Genomic DNA, 20,721 nt, shown 5'->3' with positions numbered 1-20,721 from the left:
GATTACTGGGCCCAGTGGTGAAGCTTACATAAGCATACACACAGGATACTACTTCTTCCAACTTTAGGAATGATCTTATACATATAGCAGGTAGACCAAGAATAAAGGGTTGGGGAGAGTGAGTCTAAAAAGAGCAAACTATACATATTTATAATAAAAAACTACACATTATAAAAAATTCTTGTCCATATGAATTAAAATAGAAATTTAGACCTTAATTTTAATTCTTTGGCTCATAGCAACAACCCATTCTGCTTTGTGTGAAAGAGGTCAAATATGTGCTGAGTACCTTCCTTTATGATGAAAAAATGGAGGCGGTGTCCCTGAATAAGGACCTCTATGATCAGGCCTGCAAAGACAACTCTCTGGGTTGTGCTTTACTGTGCCCACAACTCAAGTTCAAGCCTCTGCATCATGCGGCAGGGGTGGTAGTGACATAGCAATAGGAGAATCTCTGATCATAGTCTCTGTGTGTGTGTGTGTGTGTCTGTGTGTGTGTGTGTGTATCTGTGTGTGTGTGTGTGAGAAAACGCAGCCTGGAGCCAGGAAGTCACACATACATGCACCTTCTGCTTTGCAAATGATAACAATAACAGTAATAATAATCTCTATAAGCTGAGGAGAGGCTAAAATAAATGCACCAGGGCCTGAAAGGAAATCAAACTGTGATAAACTGTAGAAATGACATTCAAATGACTTTACTGTTAAAGAGAGTGTCGTCTGTGTGACATGGGAGCTTCTACCAGCTTCACTCATTGACTTAACAGATATATATTGAGAGGCCATTTTTACTTCCCAGGCTGCCCCACCTCCTGGAGTTTCATTGAAGATGCTGGAGGAGGCCATCCCACCCTGCCTTCCCAATAGAAATGCAGACATTCAGACTGGGTTCTCTTCTCCAGCTTTTATATTACGGAGGCATCCAGTTCTGTCATTGTTTTTCCTAGTGCAAAAGGTATTCTGGGGAGCAGGAGACCAAATCCCCTCAGTTGTTCTCAGTTGTGTTCTCCAGGATTGCAAAGCTAATGTCTTCTGGGTAGCTCATTAATACTACACCCGATAATTGCTCTCACTCTCACAGTCCCTGATGAACTGCTGACAGCAGAGATGAGAGCTACTGATGCACCGGTCGCCATTTGATTTCTTCCAGGATTTTTTACCCAGGAAACCATCCAGTCAGAGGTGTGCAGTTAATGAAAGTGGGCAAACTACAGTTACATCAAGGCATGTTTCCTCAAGCCATGAAGAATCTCAGACTGGTGAGTGTGTCAAGAGTTCATGAGTTCTGCCCAGAATACCTTCCCCTGGTTGTTACTGGACTATGTCCTTGTGATTTTATCAATTTGGCATTCTTGTACATGCATACACACACTGCACACTTTATTCATAGATACCGATTGGCTCTGAAATGAAAATTTGGTTTCTGAAATGTGCCCATCCCTAGGGCCTCCGTGGTTGATTTTAAACTGCCAATGACAGGGCTGAGGGGTGGTACATCTGGTAGAACACACATGTTACAAAGCAGAAGGACCCAGATTCAAGCCCCCGATCCCCACCTGAAGATGGTAAGTTCCTTGAGCATTGAAGCAAGTCTTCAGGCCTCTCTCTCCCTCCCCTTCTCCCTCTCTCTCTCTCTCTCTCTCTCTGTTTCTTTCTCTCTTGTCTCCCCATTCCTTCTTGACTACTGTTTCTATCCAAAGTAAAAATAATAAACTTCTAATATAAAATCAGTCATGGTGGGGGGAGGTAGTAACACACTGCAGAAAACACACATAATACCATGTGCAAGAATCCAAAGTAAAAATAATAAACTTCTAATATAAAACCAGTCATGGTGGGGGGAGGTAGTAACACACTGCAGAAAACACACATAATACCATGTGCAAGAACCCAGGTTTGAGAGCCTCTCCCTCCCCACCTGCAGGGGGGACATTTTACATGTGGTGAAGCAGGTCTGGAGTTGTGTCTCTTTCTCCTGCTCTATTTCCTTTCCCCTCTCAGTTTATCTCTGTCCTATCGAATAAAATAAAAGAGAGATTAAAAAAACGGAAAATATGGCCACTGTGAGCCGTGGATTCTTAGTGACAAGCATGGAGCCCCCTTGATAACCCTGCTGGCAAATGAATAAATAAAATCAATGTCAGAAGTCATGAAAATGTAACAGTTTCCTATCATAAAGTAGTAGACAGTCTTCAGAACACCATTTCAACCATGCTGCCCCCACAGTGAACAGTTCATGGGGCTGGGTGGTGATGCACCCAACTAAGCGCACGTAGTACTAAGCACAAGGACCCGTGCAAGGATCCCTGTTCAAGCCCCAGGCTCCCCAGCTATGGGGGGGGGTCACTTCACAAGCAGTGAAGCAGGTCTGCAGGTGTCTATCTTTCTCTATCTTCCCCTCCTCTCTCAATTTCTCTCTACCATATCCAAAAATTTGAAAAAGATGGCCATTGGAGCACTGATTTGTAATTCTGGCACCAAGCCCCAGTGATAACCCTGGAAGAAGGAAAAAAGAGAGAGAAAGAAAGAAAGGAAGAAAGAAAGAAGGAAAGAAAGGGAAAGAAATAAAGAAAGAAAGGATGGAAGGAAGGAAGGAAGGAAGAAAGAAAGGGTGGTTTGGGAGGCGGCACAGTGGATAAAGCACTGGACTCTCACACATGTGGTCCTCAGTTCAATCCCCAGGTGCACATATGCCAGAGTGATGTCTGCTTCTTTCTCTCTCTCATCCTATCTTTCTCATGAATAAATACAAAATAAATAAAATAAATAAAAAAAGAAAGAAAGAAAGAGGAAAAAACTTTATAAAAAAAAGAAAGGGGGCTGGGTGGTGGTGCACCTAGTTGAGCACACATGTTACAATGTGCAAGGACCCAGGTTCTAGCCCCCAGTCCCCATCTGCAGAAGGAAAGCTTTGCAAGTGGTGAAGCAGTGTTGCAGGTATCTCTCTGTCACTCTTCCTCTCAGTCACCCACTTCCTTCTCGATTTCTGGCTGTTTCTATCCAATAAAGATAATAATAATTAAAAAAAGAAAGAAAGAAAAGGCAGAAGCTATTTCCCAAGCAGATGATGTATTCAACCCAAGGTCACCTAATAGTAAGTGTTTTGTCAGTCATCAAATTGATCCTTTATGTTTGCATGGGATCCAAATGTATTAATGCTGATCATATATATGTGATATTATCTGGCCCTCATGAGAAATAACAGCCAAAAGACTAGGCCCAGACTTTTTCATTCTCATATGAAAACTGAAGGAGCTGAAGCTTGGAGGCAAATAAGAACTTTTATCAAGTCACACAAAGGAAGAGCCAGGTCTAGTTTGCTTCATTTAATTCAATATGTCTTGAGTAAATGCTTCTGTTATTCAGAATAAGAGCCAGTACTGTTGTCACAGCTTAGTGAAGGTGACAGATGTGTGAACAAGTCATTAAATCTGAACTCTGGAAATCAAGACTTTGTTCTTTTTCTGGTCCACTTACACAGATGAGGTGTCCTAGTAAGACTCAAGAGAGCAGAAATGCATGCCTTCAGACCTACTAAGCTCCTGATGTAACTCAGAGGACAAAGTGGGAAATCAGGGGAGACTTCATGTGAGGTTTTCTTATTGCCATTGCATGTAGACCAAACCCATACAGATACCTACATATGGACTGACGGAGCAGCATGGACTGGGCCACTACTAGGCCTTAATTCACTCTTAATACCTGTAATATCATCACTCCCTGTTCTGTTCTGTCTTCCATGCATCCTTGTTAATAATAATAATAAGTTCAAACATGCACTGTGATTGTTGCCGAATGAGAGTTTGGAGTAGCAGATATGATGATACCAATGGCTAAGTCATGGCCTCAGTCCCAAACTTTTGCTGATTAACTTGTTGATTACCTGCCAGAATGCAAGTGTACACCCCTGGCAATGTTGTGTAGCAGTACAGGGAATACCCGTGTTCTGGTGGGCTTACATTCCAGTTCCACCATTCACTGGTTTTCTGACATGAAGAGAGTCACCCAACCCCTCCAGATATAATCTTTCCATAGAGCCATTTCAAGAAGTAGATGAGCTAGTGTGTGAGAAAAATTTTGCTGAGTTTCAAATATTGTGTGACTGTCAGGGGTTATTATCGTTATAGAAACTTATTCTCCGTTAGTACTTGTATTTGTAGTTGGGGTTATGTGGTTGTTCCCCTGTTGAGACCACTGTGTTACTGTTCCCCAGCCGCTTAAGTGGATGTGTTTTGTTCCTCCAAGGTAAGAGTTTCTCAAGGGACCCTGATTAAGTAAGTACGTGCTGGGTCTCCTGGTGTCACCTAACATAGAAACACATGCCTTAGACACACATCATGTTCTAGCAGTTATGCATGTGAATGGGCGGGTGTTTTTACTGAACAGAAGACTTAAAAGGCCTTCACTTCATGTGACTAATAGATCCAATCTCTGCTAACAGAGGGACAGCGTGAACACATCCGTCTCTTCACCAGCTCATTTGACACATGTATCTAGAAGTAGATCAATTTCATTTCACAGAAAGCCTGTCTTCTGGAGCCTTCTTGGGACTCAGATGTTCTGGAGAAAGGAAAGATACAGTCTTTGTCTTTTGAAATTGATGGTTTTGTTGTTGTTGTTGTTGTTGTTTGTTTGTTTTGTTTTTGTCACTGGTTTCCCCAAATATTCTTTCCTGTCTTCAAAACTCTGAAAATAATGGAATAAAATAGCTTGAAATAAGGGTATCAAAGACTGAGTTTGGAACCGAAGTCAGAAAGGCTTCAGAAACAGAAATGTGTTACAGATTCAATTAGGCCCCTGCCCCCTCCAGGAAAGGAATCCATTTAGCCCAGCTCTGATTTGGTTTAGGCTTCCATCTCTACCAGGCTCAGCTGAAATTCTTGTGATTGCTGCCACAGGATAGTCCTGGGGTCCCTTTACAGTGCTTCCCTCCTGCTTTTTCCCTGCCTCTAAGCTGCTTTCATTTCTTTCCATTTATTTCCTGGAAGAATTGTGTTAGCCACTAATTTTACTTCTTGGACCTCAAGAGCAGCCAGCCTCATCAGAGCTATCAGAGAGCCTATTCCTTTTCTGTGAACTCCACACACTGCCAGCTCCCTTGCCCTGGGCCATACTAGCTGTTTTGTTTGTAGTGCTTTATATTAAGCTTAAGTCAGGTTGGAAGCAAAATAAAATAAGATAAAATAAAGCAAACAACAACAAAAGGCAATTCTCTTTTTTTTTTTTTTTTCTTTTTTGAGATAGAGACCCAAGCTTCCTTGAATGCAGTGGGGGTTGAGCTTGAACCTGGATCTCATACAGGGTCAATACCCATTTTTATCTAATGTAAATTGCTTACATCACACTGGAAAGCTTTTTAGTTCTCATTTCATTTTGTTGAGACATGTTCCATCTTGAAGATCTTTTTAAGCTTCTCCTGGGTCTGAATAGGGAGCATGACCCCCGTCCTGGACATTGTCGCTCCCCCCCCACTGTTAATAGCTGCTGCAGCACATCTGGCAGAGCCCCAGCCACACTGTTCTGCTGACTTCCGTCTGTATTCTGATGTAGAGCACCCCCTGGGGCTGATTTAGAATATGTCCTTTTATTGCTTTGTGATTTTTTTTTCTCTGTGATTCTTAATCTCCTTGGTAATATTTTCATTTAGGAATATAATGAAAGGCACTGATTTTCATCAAAGGAAAATAAATATTGGGCCAGGCAGTGGCACACCTGGTTAAGCGCATACATTACAATGCACAAGGACCCAGGTTCAAGCCCCTGGAGGAGTGGTGAAGCAGGGCAGTAGGTGTCTCTCTATCTCTCTCTTTATCTCTCTATCTCTATCTCCCTCTCCCCTCTCAATCTCTATCCAATAATACATAAAGATTAAAGAATTCACAGAAAATATTTTTAAAATGCATTTAAAAACAAAGGAAAATAAATATGTACACACCAATTGATATATTTGATGAGGAAGAGGGCTTGGAGGCCTTCTGAAGGTTCTTCATGAACTCCCGAATTAACTACAGCCTCTAGATTTAAAACATTCCTCTCTAATTTATCACATGGGAGGAAGGTGGGACAGAAGCAAAAGGGCTTGTAGCTATCATAATGTCTGCCTTCAAAAAGAGTTGTTTGGAGATTACCAGCTCTGTTAGTTATGAATATGCCCTACTGACTCTTACAGAGAGAATATTAGCTTAAAGAGTATGTTTCTGAACCATAAGTAAGTAAGAGAATGGGAGCATAAGGATAAAGTCATATTAAAGTAAAGCAGAAATTCATCTACCAGAAAGCCTAAGTCCAGTAGTAATACAGAGTCAAGTGAGGAGCTAAAGCAAGAAGTTTAAGTAAAATTAAGAATCTTGAATCTCGGGGCTGGGTGATGGCACACCTGGTTGAGTGCAGGGACCCAGATTTGAGCTCTCTGTCCCCACCTGCAGGGGGAAAGCTTCACAAGTGGTGAAGCAGGGCTGCAGATGTCTCTCTGTCTCTCTCCCTTTTATCTTCCTCTCTCCTCTCAATTTCTCCATCTCTATACAATAAATAAAGACCATTTAAAATTTTAATAGAATTATTCCTTTAGTAGATCTTGAATCTTAATAGAATTCTCAAAATTCAGTTTCACTGAAAAATCACTAGTTATGACAATTTCTAGGAAGATCTCAATCTTAATGACAAAAACACAATCGACATATGTCCACTCTAAGAAAAGAGATAGTATTATTATCTGACAGGGACTTAAAGTAGTCATCATAAAGTACTTCAGTAATTACAAACACTCAAAACAAATGGAAAAAAAATAGAAAGTCTTAGCAAAAATATAGACGATACACAGAAGTAGCAGATAGAAACTTAGAAATAAGACTATCAAATTAGTCGACTTGAGCTTACCAGCAAAATTAAGAGGAAAGACTGGGTGGACTGGGTGGCAGTGTATCCCATCAACCACACACGGCACTATGCAAAAGGACCCCAGTTCAAGTTCCCTAGTCCCCACCTGCAGGGGCAAAGTTTCATGAGCAGTGAAGCTCCCTCTCTCTCTCCCTTTTTCCTCTCAGGTTCTCTGTTTCTACCCAAAATAAACAAATAAAACAACAACAACAAATTAAAGCAAAGTGGAGAGGGGAGTTGATTAGTAAACTTGAGGATAGGACAATAGAAGTTTCTCAGTCAGGGTGTGGTTGTGGAGTAGGAGCCATTGCAGACGGCTTTCCTGTGGAACTAGAAAAAACACCTGAAAACTCAACAAAATACAACCAGGATTTCTTCAGAAACTCACTAAGCCACCAAGTTGCAGATGTTACTATGATTCCATCCTCGACTCCAAATGTGTCACAGAACCTCATTTCTCTGGAGCGCTACCCCACTAGGGAAAGATAGAAACAGGTTGGGGGGATGGATCAACCTGCCAATGTCCATATCCAATAAAGAAGCAATTCCACAACTCTCACCATTTGCACTCCCAAAAGAATTTTGGTCCATACCCCTAGAGAGGGAGAAATGTTAGGGGAAGGTGACCAGAGGGCTCTGAATCCCACCCAATTCCATTAGCACCCTGAGAGAGAAAAGGGAAAAAAAGAAAGACATTTGGAAGTTGTAACAGGTACAGTGTGACTAAGAAAGGAAAAGAAGGCAGGACCATAAGGAAAAATGGGCAAATAAATGAAAAACAAATAGTTATAGAAATGATAGTCAACCCATACCTGTGATCTTGGTAGAACTAATGCAGTTTCTGAGGAAGGAAATGGAGACACAGAACTCTGGTGAAAAATAATACCCCTGTTGTCTCATAATTTCTCTTTTTTTATCTTAATTTATTTATTGGATAGACACAGTCAGAAATTGAGAGAGAAGGTGGTTATAGAGAGGGAGAAAGACACCTGCAGCACTGCTTTACCACTCACAAAGCTTTCCCCCTGCAGGTGGGGACTGGGGACTTGAATCTGGCTCCTTGTGCACTGTAATGTGTGTGCTCAACCAGGTGTACCACCACCCAACCCCTTATAATTTCATAAATCAATATTAAGTCACTAAAATTTTTTTAAAGAATCTGCTCAAAAGAAGGAGGAGTAGGAGGAAGAAGAGAAGGAGAAAGAGAAACAGCAGCTCAATCTGAAAAAAAAAAATAGCTTCAGTCCTATAGAACCTATGAGCAAAAGGACTAATGCTGGAGAATATTTTGTCCATATCATCTCCCCACTTTTGGATATGGTCATTTTTATTTTTCAATTATTTTTTTCTGAGTTTGGTGAGCTCTTTCTACATTTTGGTTATTAAATTTTTGTATGATTAAAAGATCTACCATTTTCTAAGGAGTCTCTGTATTTGGGTAGTAGTTTCAAAAAGGGAAGGATGAATATGGGATGCTCTCACTTATAGGCAAAATCCAAGAAACAAGAACAGAAAGAGAAAAGACTCTGGGGTGGGTGGGGGGGGAGAATACAGGTCCAAGAAGGATTCAGAGGACCTAGTGGGGGGTTGTATTGTTATAGGGAGACTGGGGAATGTTATGCATATACAAACTATTGTATTTACTGTTGAATGTAAAACATTAATTCCCCAATAAAGAAATTAAAAATAAATAAATAAAATAAAAAAAGAACAGAAAGAGGATGCACAAAGTAAAACTTGTCTGACTTGGTATATTGCACCAAAGCAAAGGGCTCTGGGGAAGGAAAGCAGGAAAGGGCTGGAGGAAGTGGTGTTGACTGGGTAAGCTATCTCCCAGCCCAGAATCGGATGATTAAAAAAAAGTAAATAAATCATAGTAATAACTGTTATTTAGTTAAACAGCTACACAATTTACATAAGCTTACAAAGACCAATTACATAAGGTAGTTGCCAGTGTTATAGGTGGTTAAGTTCATCATTTTACTTTTTGTTTTATACTCATTTCTGGGTTTTTTTGTTGTTGTTGTTGTGGCTTCTATTTCCTTTCCCCTGTATTTCCTGTAGTAGTTTACTTAAACTTTGTTTTTTTATGAATTTCATTCTGTAGGTTTTTTTTATTGTTGTTGTAGTTATTATTATTGTCGTTATTGATGCCATCATAGTTGGATAGGACAGAGAGAAATGGAGAGAGGAGGGGATACAGAGAGGGGGAGAGAAAGACAGACACCTGCAGAACTGCTTCACCGCCTATGAAGTGACTCCCCTGCAGGTGGAGAGCCAGGGGCTCGAACCGGGATCCCTGCGCCGGTCCTTGTGCTTCATGCCTGACTCCTTCTGTAGTGATTTGAGTGCATCCCTGTGCACGGATTTTAGATGTTGTTCTAGGCCTTAAATGATCTCTACAGAAGTTATCATGTGTTAACTTTATGTGTTAACTATCAAACATAGTATAACAAAATCACAAGGCAAATGAAAGTATATCTTACCCATATTTCTGCTTTTCATGCTATTTACTCCTTCATGATAGTCCAAATTTCATTTTAGTTTGGAGAAATTTTTAAAGTACAATTTCGAATTGCTGCTACCATATGGGAACACCATGCATGACAGGTGCTGTGGTGTCTCTCCTACCCTTTGTCTCTCTCCTTACCTGTCTCTGATCCTCTCAATCTATCTCAAAAAATTTTGCAAATGGGTCTACTGGGAGCTGTGGAGTCCTGCAAGTATAGCAGAGTCCCAATGTGAAGGAGCACACGCACACACACACCACTAATTGCTTCCAATAAGAAATTTACCTTAATTATAACAACATTAAGATGGTTGGTGGTAAAAGGATAGAGACTATATCATGTTGGAGGGGAGGGGTGGCTGAGCAGGTTGTGCATACCCTGTTGAGCTTACACATAATGGTTATGCAAACAGACTCTAATGCCCGAGGCTCCAAAGTTCCAGGCTCAATCCCCTGCACCACCATAAACCAGAACTGAGCATTGCTCTGGAAAAAAAAAAACAAAAAACTGTTAGGTTGGCGGATTCTTCATGCAGGCACTAAGCCCCAGCAGTAACCCTGGTGGCAGTAAAATTAAATAAAGAAAAGATACATCAGGTAAATAGGGCTAATCAAAAGAAAGCTAGAGTGGTAATAGTCCTAAATAAAAGATTTCAGAGCAAAGAACATGTTACTGGAGACACTATTTGATGGCAAAAGGACAGTCTTACCAAGAAGACATAGCAATACTAAACATGCGGGCACCAACTAACATGATTTACTATTGAGCAAATGGAGGCTCAGGAAGGAGACATGACTTCTTCAGGATGTCTCGGGATTGATTGATTAATTGATTGAAGATAGTGGCAGGAAGTCAGTGGTACTTTTCTTGCACATTTAAGACCTTAAGTTCAGTCCACAGCACTACATAAAATGACCACACAAAGATCAATAGTTGAGAGAGAGAGAGAGGAGAGAGAGAGCAGTTATACTGCAACTACATATTTTTTGTTACTACTACTGGAAGACACTAACCTGAACTCAGCACTCCTTCTGAGGGCCCCTGGACTGCACCTGGACCCTTTCACCTCTGGACCCTCCAGTGCCTTTTTTCTTCCTTTAGCACCCACTGTCCTGCTATCATCCTGTTTTCCTGACTGTACTAGAACACTTCTCGGGGAAAAGGTCAGATCTTCCTCACTTAGAGCTATTTAGACCATGTTTAATGAATATTCATGCATGCCTGCTCTCTGTAAGGACACCTTGCCTCCCAGGAGGACAGGTTCATCCAGAAGATCCTGCCTGCACTTTTATTAGAATTATTAAAGGTGTAGGTCAGCATCTACAGGGTTACTAAGCCCATCAAAGGTCATCAAAGATTTTAAAACGGGAGTCGGGTGATAACGCAGCGGGTTAAGCTCACGTGGCACAAAGCGCAAGGACAGATGTAAGGATCCTGGTTCGAGCCCCCAGCTCCCCACCTGCAGGGGAGTCACTTCACAGGCGGTGAAGCAGGTCTGCAGGCGTCTATCTTTCTCTCCCCCTCTCTGTCTTCCCCTCCTCTCTCCATTTCTTTCTGTCCTATCCAATAACAACGACATCAGCAACAATAATAACTACTACAGCAATAAAAGATAAATACATAAATAAAGATCTTGAAATGTTCTGCTGCACACTGTGAAGGAATTGTGTGGCTCTCAAGCTGCTTAATGTGCTGGAGGTTTGGCTTCATACGTTTTCAACTTGGGGTGCGCTATCCTACTTCTCCCTCTGCCCCTCTCCCCTTTTATCTAGATAGAGATGGACAGAGTAAGAAAATGTGCTCCTGTTTTTCTCTATTGTGATCTTATTCCAATGGTTCTTATCATGCATACATCCCTTTTCTTTCAGAGTTTTATATCCATATTTAAATCATGCTTGTGGAAGTCATTATTGGATTCCCTCAGGCTCATGGTAGAGAGTGTATGAAATCCTTGATAAGCTTAATATGTTTGTATTAAAAATTAATAAGAACATTATATTGTTTGCAGCTTTAAATCATAATTTTATTTAATTCATTTTATGAAATGTATAACCACAATTCTTAAATTGCTTTTTGGCTTTTTTTTTTTAGAAAAAGGATGTGATAAGATTGAAATCAGTCATAGGGACCCTATCTTTATTGCTGAGTGAACCTTGCTTGTCACGTGGCAGAAAATCTGTGCTGTCATTTCTTGTGTGACATTTAGAGTCAGTACACGGTGCAGCCGCCCCTCAGAGGCTTCAAATGTGTCCTCTGTGAAAGATTATGTGTAGGCTCTTTTTTTTTAATGCTGCCATTAAAAAATAAAATTTAATAGAAAGAGATAAGCTTTTCACAGCACAAGTCATCTCCCATTTTATATTTCCTTAATCTGTTTTATATATTGCTGCAGGAAATTAAGCCAAGATTGTCCTCCCTGAAAGAAGCATGCATGGCAGTTAGGAACAGTAGGGAGAAGGGAGACGCCAAGCTATGAGAAATAAGTGTTTATTGCTGGAGATTTAATGCAACTTTAGCTGCTGTCGGGGCGGGAAGCTACCTCATCTTCCCACTGGGCTAAAGGGCTGTGGTCTCCTAAAAGAGCCAGCCTGTGTTTACAAACACTGCAGACTTCCTTCTTATGACTCTTGAGAGCTGTCACCCTAGCTTACATCTACACCCAATGAATTTTTTTTTAATTATTATTTATAAAATGGAAATATTGACAAGACTGTAGAATAAGAGGGGTACAATTCCACACAGTTCCTACCCCTAGAACTCTGTATCCAGTCCCCTCCCTTGATAGCTTCCCTATTCTTTATCCCTCCCAGGGTCATTATAGGATACAGAAGGTGGAATGTCTGGCTTCTGTAATTGCTTCCCTACTGAACATGGATGTTGGCAGATCAATCTGTATTCCCAGTCTCTGTCTCTCTCTTTCCCTAGTGGGGCAGGGATCTGGGACAGTGGGTCTCCAGGACACATTGGTAGGGTTGTCTGCTCAGGGATGTCAGATTGGCATCATGGTTGCATCTGGAACCTGGTGGCTAAAAAAAAAGTTAAGATATAAAGCAGAACAAATCATGAACCTAAAGGCAAGAATATTGCAGATGAACATTTGGGGTCTCCATTTTGGATAAGGCTAGTAGGTCTATTTTAGGTATATTACAAGGGCCCATGACTTTACTAGTTTTTTGCCTGAGCCTGACAGCTAATATAAAGGTGGACACGGGTTATTGTTTGGGGAAATGGTGTTATAGTTGGAAAAAGGACTAGAAAGCTGGATCAGGAAAGAGAGTAACTCCCAAATATGGGTAAAGTATATAAATATTGTTAACTGTAAACCCCATCAGTTTGACCTGGGGTCCACTACAATGACTTTCAGCAGTTGTGAGTTTAAGCTTCCTCACAAAGCAGGAAGCTCTATCTAAATGAGCTGTTTCCATGGCCCTAGAACATTGCTCTGGTCCAGTCAATGCTGGGGGTCTCATGCTCAGTTATCAGGAACTCATTTTTGTTTGTCCAACACTCTAGCCTGTCGCACCACCTCCTAGGCTGAAGGCCCTGAGCTTTTTTCCACAATGAGAGAGATGAGAGCCTGGGGTGGCAAGTCTTTTTGTTTTCCATTTCTTTCTTCCCTCTTTGTCCTTCTGCAGTTATAGTTATGTCTCCTCTGTCTACCTGCTTTCTTTTATTCCATCTCCAAGGGAACATTTTAAAAATTTATTTCATTAGTGATGTAATAATTATCAACAAACTTGTGGGTTAAGAGGGTTGTAGATCCACATAATTCCCACCATCAGAGTACCACATCCCATCCCCTACATTGGGATGTTTCCTTATTCTTTATCATTCGGGGAGTATGGACCAAAGATCTTTATGGAGTGCAGAAGGGGGGAAGGTCTGGCTTCTGTAATTGCTTCTCTGCTAGACATGGGCATTGACAGGTTGATCCATACCCCCAGCCTGTTTCTATCTTTCCCTGGTAGGGTAGGACTCTGGGAAGGCTGGTTCCAGGACTCATTGGTAAGGTCGTCTGCCCAGAGAATTCAGGTTGATGTCATGGCAGCATCTGCAACTTGGTGGCTGAAAAGATATAAAGCCATATAAAGATATTAAGATACAAAGCAGAACAAATAGTTTAATAATCAAGAACCTAGAGGTAAGAATATAGCAGATGATATTTGAGGTCTTCATGTTGTAAGAAGCTAGGAAGTCTATTTTAGGTATATTCCAAAGGGACCATGACTTTACTAATTTTTGCCTGAGCCCAACAGCTACCATGCAGATGGGCTGAAAGTGTTGTCTAGGAAGATGGTGTCAGAGTTGGGAATAAAACTAGAAAGCTAGATCAGGGCAGAGTAGCTCCCAAATATGGGAAAAGTATATAAATACACCACTATCTGTAAACTCCATTGATCTGACTTAGGACCTGTGTGACCTCTACATCTCTGCCAGTCTGAACTTGCATTCCATGGTCCTAGCTAGGAACATTCCAGGCTGCACTCATTTCAGGACCAGTCTTCTTCAAATGGCAGAGTATGTTGACCCGGCCTTCCTCCGGAGAGTAGGGCAGTTTCCACTATTGTTCTACATTGAGGGCAAGGTCCTGTAGAGGCCCATAAGAGAGTTTTGGATGATGTTGCACGAGAACATTTCTAAACAGACAAGACGAAAGACACAATCGCAGGCTGAGACTATGTGACAGAGCTGCTTCCCAGCTCAAAATCTTCTTAGGAATTTATCTTAAGTCAATATTCAACAATGGGGAAAAATGCCAGATGATCTACATCAGAACAAAACTCAGACGTGATCTAAATTTCCATGAGTAGCATAGTGAATGATAGCCTGTAAACATGATGCAAGTGCTTGTACACAATTATGAATGTGGCAGTTACCATGCCTGCAAATTAATGTTAGACACTAAATCTTTGCTATCATTTGTTGAGTGTTCAGTCTAAGAGTATTGGACCAGAGGGCATGTGAGAATTTCCTGAGCCCTGCAGTGTAGATTTCAGTTGATCATGTAAAAGACTTAGTACCTGATACCGTTTTAGACACTCCCTGGTGGATAGACTGTGCAGTCAAGGTCAACAGCTTACTGCCAGCTACTTTTATGGTGCTTAACACTTACCCAGTAGCTTCTTTGTCATACCAGATGCAGTGGGTCCAGTGCCACTCCTTTCCTACATTCTTTTTTTTTATTATTTTTATTTATAAAAAGGAAAAAGTGACAAAAACCATAGGATAAGAAGGGTACAACTCCACACAATTCCCACTGCCAGAACTCCATATCCCATCCCCTCCCCTGATAACTTTCCTATTCTTTATACCTCTGGGAGTATGGACCCAAGGTCATTGTGGGGTGTAGAAGGTGGAAGGTCTGGCTTCTGTAATTGCTTCCCAGCTGAACATGGGCATTGATAGGTCGATCTATACTCCCAGCCTGTCTCTCTTTTTCCCTAGTGGGGCAGGGTTCTGGGGAAGCGGGGCTCCAGGACACATTGGTGGGGTCATCTGCCCAGGGAAGTCCAGTTGGCAGCATGTTAGCATTTGGAACCTGGTGGCTGAAAGAAGAGTTAACCTATAAAGCCAAACAAATTGTTGACTAATCATTAACCTAAAGGCTGGAATAGTGCAGATGAAGATTTGGGGGTCTTAATTTTGTAGATAGCTAGTAGGTCTATTTTAGTTATATTCCAAAGGGCCCATGACTATACTAGTTTTTGTTTGTTTTGCTTTACTTTGTTTTCTGAGCCTGACATCTGATATGCAGGTAGATCCAAGTTATTGTCTGGGGAGATGATGTCATGGCTGGAAAAAGGACCAGAAAGCTGGATCACTGAAGACAGTAGCTCCCAAATACGGGATAAGTGTATAAATATTGTTGACTGTAAATCCCATCGATTTGATCTGGGGCCCATATTCAGCTTAGGAGCCTGTATGATCTCTGCATCCCTGTAGATCTGAGCTCACATTCTATTTAGGTATCTCTCTGTTGCAAACATGTCTTGGAGAGACTGTGAATGTGTGGGGGGGTATATTCTTGCTATATATTGCTATCTAAAGGAAGGTTCCCAAGTTTAGAGAGTAAGATCACCATCATTGTTTATTTATTTATTTATTTTTGCCTCCAGGGTTATCTCAGGGGCTCAGTGCCTACACAATGAATTCACTGCTCCTGGCGGTCATCTTTTTTCCACTGTTGTTGTTGTTGCTACTATTGTTGTTGTTGGATAGTATAGACAGAAATTGAGAGCAGAGGGGTATACAGAGAGGGGGAGAGAAAGATAGACAACCTGCAGACCTGCTTCACCGCCTGTGAAGCAACCCTCTGGCAGGTGAGGAGCCGGGGGCTCACACAGGGATCCGTGCACCAGTCCTTGTGCTTCGCACTGTGTGCATTTAACCTGCTGCACTATTGCCCAGTCCTCTAGCTATCAACTTTTTAAGTTTTATTTATTTGGAAGTAAAAGGAGGATAAGAGAGAAAGAACCAGAGCATCACTCGACCATATGTGATAATAAGGATTCAACTTAGGATTTAATATTTTTAAGCCCTATACTCTTAATCATTGTAACATCTCTTGGGCCACCTATATCTACCATTTACCTTTCTGTCTGTCTGTCTGTCTGTCTGTCTGTCTGTCTGTCTCAGAAATGCTTTGGATTGAGAATTTAAATGGGGTGAGGAGATAGCTCACTCAGTAAAGCACACACTTAACCATCTCAAAGCACCCAAGGGGTCTGGGCAGTGTCACACCTGTCTGTTCAAGCCCCAGCCCCCACCTGCTGAGGGAAAGCTTCACAGCTGGTGAAACAGTGCTTCAGGTATCGCTCTGCCTCTCTCCCTATCTCCTGTCCCCCTCAATTTCTCTCTATCCTATGTAATTAAATAAGTAAAGTTAAAGAGGTGGGGTTTTTTTTTCATATTTATATATTTTTCCCATATCTGGGAGCTACTCTCTGCCCTCATCCAACTTTCTACTCTTATTTCCAACTCTGACACAGTCTCCCCAGACAATACCTTAAGCCCACCAGCATGTTAGCTGTCAGGCTCAGGCAAAAATTAGTAAAGTCATGGGCCCTTGGAATATACCTAAAATAGGCTTCCTCACTTTCTCCAAAATGGAGACCCCAAATCTCATCTGCATTAGTCTTACCTCTAGGTTCCTGATTATTAAACAATTTGTTTTGCTTTGTATCTTAATGCTACCATGACACCAGCCTAACTTTCCTGGGCAGACAACCTCACCAATGTGTCCTAGAACCCCACCTCCCCAGAGCCCTATAACACTAGGAGAAGATAGGAACAGACTAGAGGTATAAATCAACCTGTGAATGCCCATGTCCAGCAGAAAAGCAATTAAAGAAGCCAGACCTTCCACCTTCTGCACCCCATAAAGATCTTAGGTCCACACTCCCAGAGAGATAGAGAATAGAAAAGCCTCCATTGGAAGGGATGGGATGCAGAACTCTGGTGGTGGGAATTGTGTGGAATTGTACCTCTCTTATCTAACAGACTTGTTGATCATAATTAAATCAATTTTTTAAAAAAGAGAGATTTTAAAAAAAAAGAACCCAGGTTTAGCCCCCGCCACCACCATATGGGAGCATCATGCAAAGGGGAGGCTTCCCAAGCAGAAGAGCAACACCGCGGTGTCTCCTCTCTCTCACTTTCTCTTCTTCTGTCTTTCACACTGTATCTGAAAAGAGAAAGAAAAAATAAATGCATAATCAGGGAACAATAAATCCTACCAACATGGAGCCCAGCAAAAACTTAGCAGAAAAAAAAGGAGGGGTCACAATCAGAACAACTTGTCTCTTATTCCTCGCTGTCTGGAATTTCAGCAGGGAAGTCTGGAATCTGGTTATCTCCTCACTAATGGCTGCAATCATCTGGAGACTTCTTTCTGTATAGGGCTCAGCTAGAACTAACAACCAGAGCATCTGTGTGGAGCCTGGGCACAAAACCTGGCCTCCCTCACAGCTTGGGTTTTCATGGTTCCAGCAAACACACTGGTGGACAAGCAGAGGCCACATGCCCCCTGTGACCTAGCCTTGGAAGCCAGCAGCACAGCTTCCGTTGTCATGTGCCCACCCAACTTCAGAAGTAATTTGGAGATAAAATCTTTAAGACTTATTGACAGACCAGACAAAGAGTGTGAAAGAAGGGGTTGTCACAATGCCAGTACTATTATGTCATATGGCTTGAAAAGAATACAAAAATGTGTGTACACAAGAATGACAGTGCGCATAGTTGAGAGTGGAAAGCAACAAAATACGAACGTTTACTTTACAGTGTTAGCAGCATGGAGCTGCACTCAGCGTTGCTTAAGCATTTCGGTGGCTCTTTTTCCTTATCTTGTCACCAGGGCTAGAGCTGGGGCTCAGTGCCCACACGATGAATCCACCGCTCCCAGTGGCCTTTTTTTCCCCCTTTTCTTTTATTTGATAGGACAGAGATAGAGAGGGGAGATGGAAACAGGTAGAGAGAGAGAAATAGAAGCACCTGCAGCCTTGCTTCACCACTTATGAAGCTTCCCCTCTGTAAGGGGGCCCAGGAGCTTGAATCAGGGTCTTTGTGTGTGGTGATGGTGACGTATGTACTCACATCGGAGTACCACTGCTCAGCCTTGGAAGCTCTTCTTTTTTTTTAAAAAAAAGATTTTTTTAAATATTTACTTACTTATTCCTTTTTGTTGTCCTTGTTTTATTGTTGTAGTTGTTGTTGTTGTTGTTATTGGTGTCATTGTTGTTGGATAGGATAGAGAGAAATGGAGAGAGGAGGGGAAGACAGAGAGGGAGAGAGAAAGATAGACACCTGCAGACCTGCTTCACCACTTGTGAAGTGACTCCCCTGCAGGTGGGGAGCCGGGGGCTCGAACCAGGATCCTTAGGCCAGTACTTGCACTTTGTGCCACCTGTGCTTAACCCGCTGCGCTACCATCCGACTCCCAGAAGCTCTTCTCAAACCTCAGCAACGACCCTCCAAACCTATGCTCTAATAATCCCTGAAGATCACTGCTAAGAGACTAGTGAATATGCTTTCCAAATGCCACATTAAAAAATTACCCTGTGACTTCATCTGGCTCGAAGAGTCATAATGCTGCTTCCACTGTCGATGGTGGGGTCCCCCAGACTCCTAGCGCCACATGGGAAAGAGCAGGCACCCACGCGGGGGCCTCCTTCGTGTGATCTAATCTTTCTTTCCTCTTCAGGCTTTTGATATCGTGAAAGTGACCCATGGCCGGGAGCACAGCCTGACAGAAGACCTGATTCTCCTCTTAGAGGAATGTGAAGCCAGCGCCAGCACCCCCTAAGGAGATCCAGTCAGAAGGAAGATGGCTTCCACCTTCGGCAAATGCCTCGCTGTGGTCACACACGCTGCTCTGTCTGCTGGGGGATTCTCTCCTTTTGGAAATGCTACTTTATGGTTATGGCTTGGGAGACATGGGAGACTCTTTGTAGGGAAACATTATTATAATAAATCCCCCAACGGAGTCTTTGCTTCTTCACTCATTTTTTTAAAATTTATTTTTATTTGATAGGACAAAGAAAATTGAGAGGGGATGGGGGAGGGAGCTAAAAAACAAAACAAAACAAAAAAAAAAAAACAGAGAGACACCTGCAGCTACTGCTTCACTGATTGGGAAGCTTCCCTCCTATAGGTGGGGACTTGAGGCTTGTGCATGGTGATGTGTGTGCTTAGCTGGGTGGGGTGCGCCACAACCTGACCCCGTCATTGATGATTCTGAAGTTTCTGATGCCCGTAGGAAAGACAGGAAGTCCTGTCAAGGTGATGACAACAAGACCAGGAAGGTGGTTCTGTAAGCAGAGCATATACCTTGTATGTGTGACACCCCAGAATGACTCTAGCAGTGGGCTTGGGGTGGTGACCTGGCCACTATTTCTCTTTCTAAATAAATTATAAAATCAAATTGTTTAGGAATCAATGCCAGAATTAAGTATAGCTTTATCCTTGGAGATATGTAAGTTTAGTTAGATCTATGCTTTGTTTTTGTTTTTTTCTTTCTTTCTCTGTTTATTTACTTGATAGACAGAGAAACTTAGAGGGAAAGATGAGATAGGGAGAAGGAGATAGAGATTGAGAGGGAGAGAGGGAAAAGAAGACCTGTAACCGCTGCTTCACTACTCATGAAGCTTCTCCCCCACAGGTGGGGACTGAGGGCTTGAGCCTGGGTCCTTGAGAACTATAATGTGTGCATTATACCAGGTGTGTGACTGCCTGGCCTCAAAAATCAATGCTTTCACCTTTGTTTCTGAGCAAAAAAGGAACGTTTGTTTTGGGCAAGAAGCAGAATTTTCAGATGTTGTCTTGCCTAGTTTTTAGTAATGGATGTTTCTGGTATTCACTTCTTGCTGTATCTCCAATAGGGGATGTTTCATCCTGAGTCCTAGAGAGAAGTCACTTGCAGTGTCACACCGCTGTTTGTGTAACACTCTTTATCCTGGGGGAATTGTATAACCCTTTGCATGGGCCATTATTTGTTTTTCTCTTGACATTTTTTTTTTTAAACACTGTAATACACTCTATCTATGGTTTTGTTTGTTTTCCTCTCTTTTTTTTTTTTTTTTTTTGCCAGAGGGATGCTCAGCTCTGGCTTATGGCAGCCTGAGAGGGATTGAACATGAGACCTGGGGACACTCAAGTGTGAGAATCTGTTTGCGGGGGGGTGGGGCAGTGGTGTACCCAGTTAAATGCTGTCTGGTTGCACGGGAGAGAGAAGAGACGAGGAACTCGTGTCTAAGCGGGAACACAAATCTTTATTCATGCAGGCACCCCAGAGTTGGGTCCAGGCACAGCGGATTTAGGCCACGTGGAGCTAGCAAAACGGCCACCTCCTGCTATATTCACCAGCTCTTCTCCAGGTCGGGATGCAGAAGAGAAAAGAGGGTGAAACCGGAACAGCAGCAGGCTTTTATAGGGCAAAAAACTGGAAGTGGCAAGTTGGGACGGGATTGGCTAGGAAAGGGGGTGGAGAGAAGCAAAAGGCATGCTGGGAAGGTGGAAGCATCCTTAGCAACTGTTGCAATGGTTTTAACTGAATTAGCAGTACCCTGAGGGGATAACGTGGTGGGGATCTGTAAATAATACTTGCATGGAAATATAGTGGTTTGTGGGCCCTTCTAAGTTCAACCACATCTGTATTGTATCCCAACAAAATGCACATAGTATAAAGTTCAAGGACCCATGATGGGATCTGGGTTTGAGCCCCACTCCCCACCTATAGGGGGTCCACTTCACAAGCGAAGCAGGTCTGCTGGTGTCTATCTTTCTTCCTCTCTGTCATCACCACCCTCTCAATTTCTCTGTCCTATCAAATAAAATGGAA

General features: G+C 42.2%; 1 protein-coding gene across 1 annotated transcript in view; it reads left to right on the top strand.

Annotated features, from left to right (window-relative positions):
- Positions 1–18,864, top strand: part of SMYD3 (SET and MYND domain containing 3) — a 630,991-nt gene extending 612,127 nt beyond the window's left edge. Inside the window, exons 7-8 of the mRNA XM_060192108.1 lie at positions 1,151–1,259; positions 18,586–18,864. Of these exons, the coding sequence (XP_060048091.1) occupies positions 1,151–1,259; positions 18,586–18,687 (211 nt within the window). The 3' untranslated portion in view covers positions 18,688–18,864. The remainder of the gene's footprint in view (positions 1–1,150; positions 1,260–18,585) is intronic.
- The last annotated feature ends 1,857 nt before the right edge of the window (positions 18,865–20,721 follow it).

This window comes from Erinaceus europaeus, chromosome 6 (genome assembly GCF_950295315.1).
Source record: "Erinaceus europaeus chromosome 6, mEriEur2.1, whole genome shotgun sequence".
Taxonomy (NCBI): domain Eukaryota; kingdom Metazoa; phylum Chordata; class Mammalia; order Eulipotyphla; family Erinaceidae; genus Erinaceus; species Erinaceus europaeus.
The sequence above is the reverse complement of the archived record's forward strand: the minus strand, read 5'-3'. Positions and strand labels throughout refer to the sequence as shown.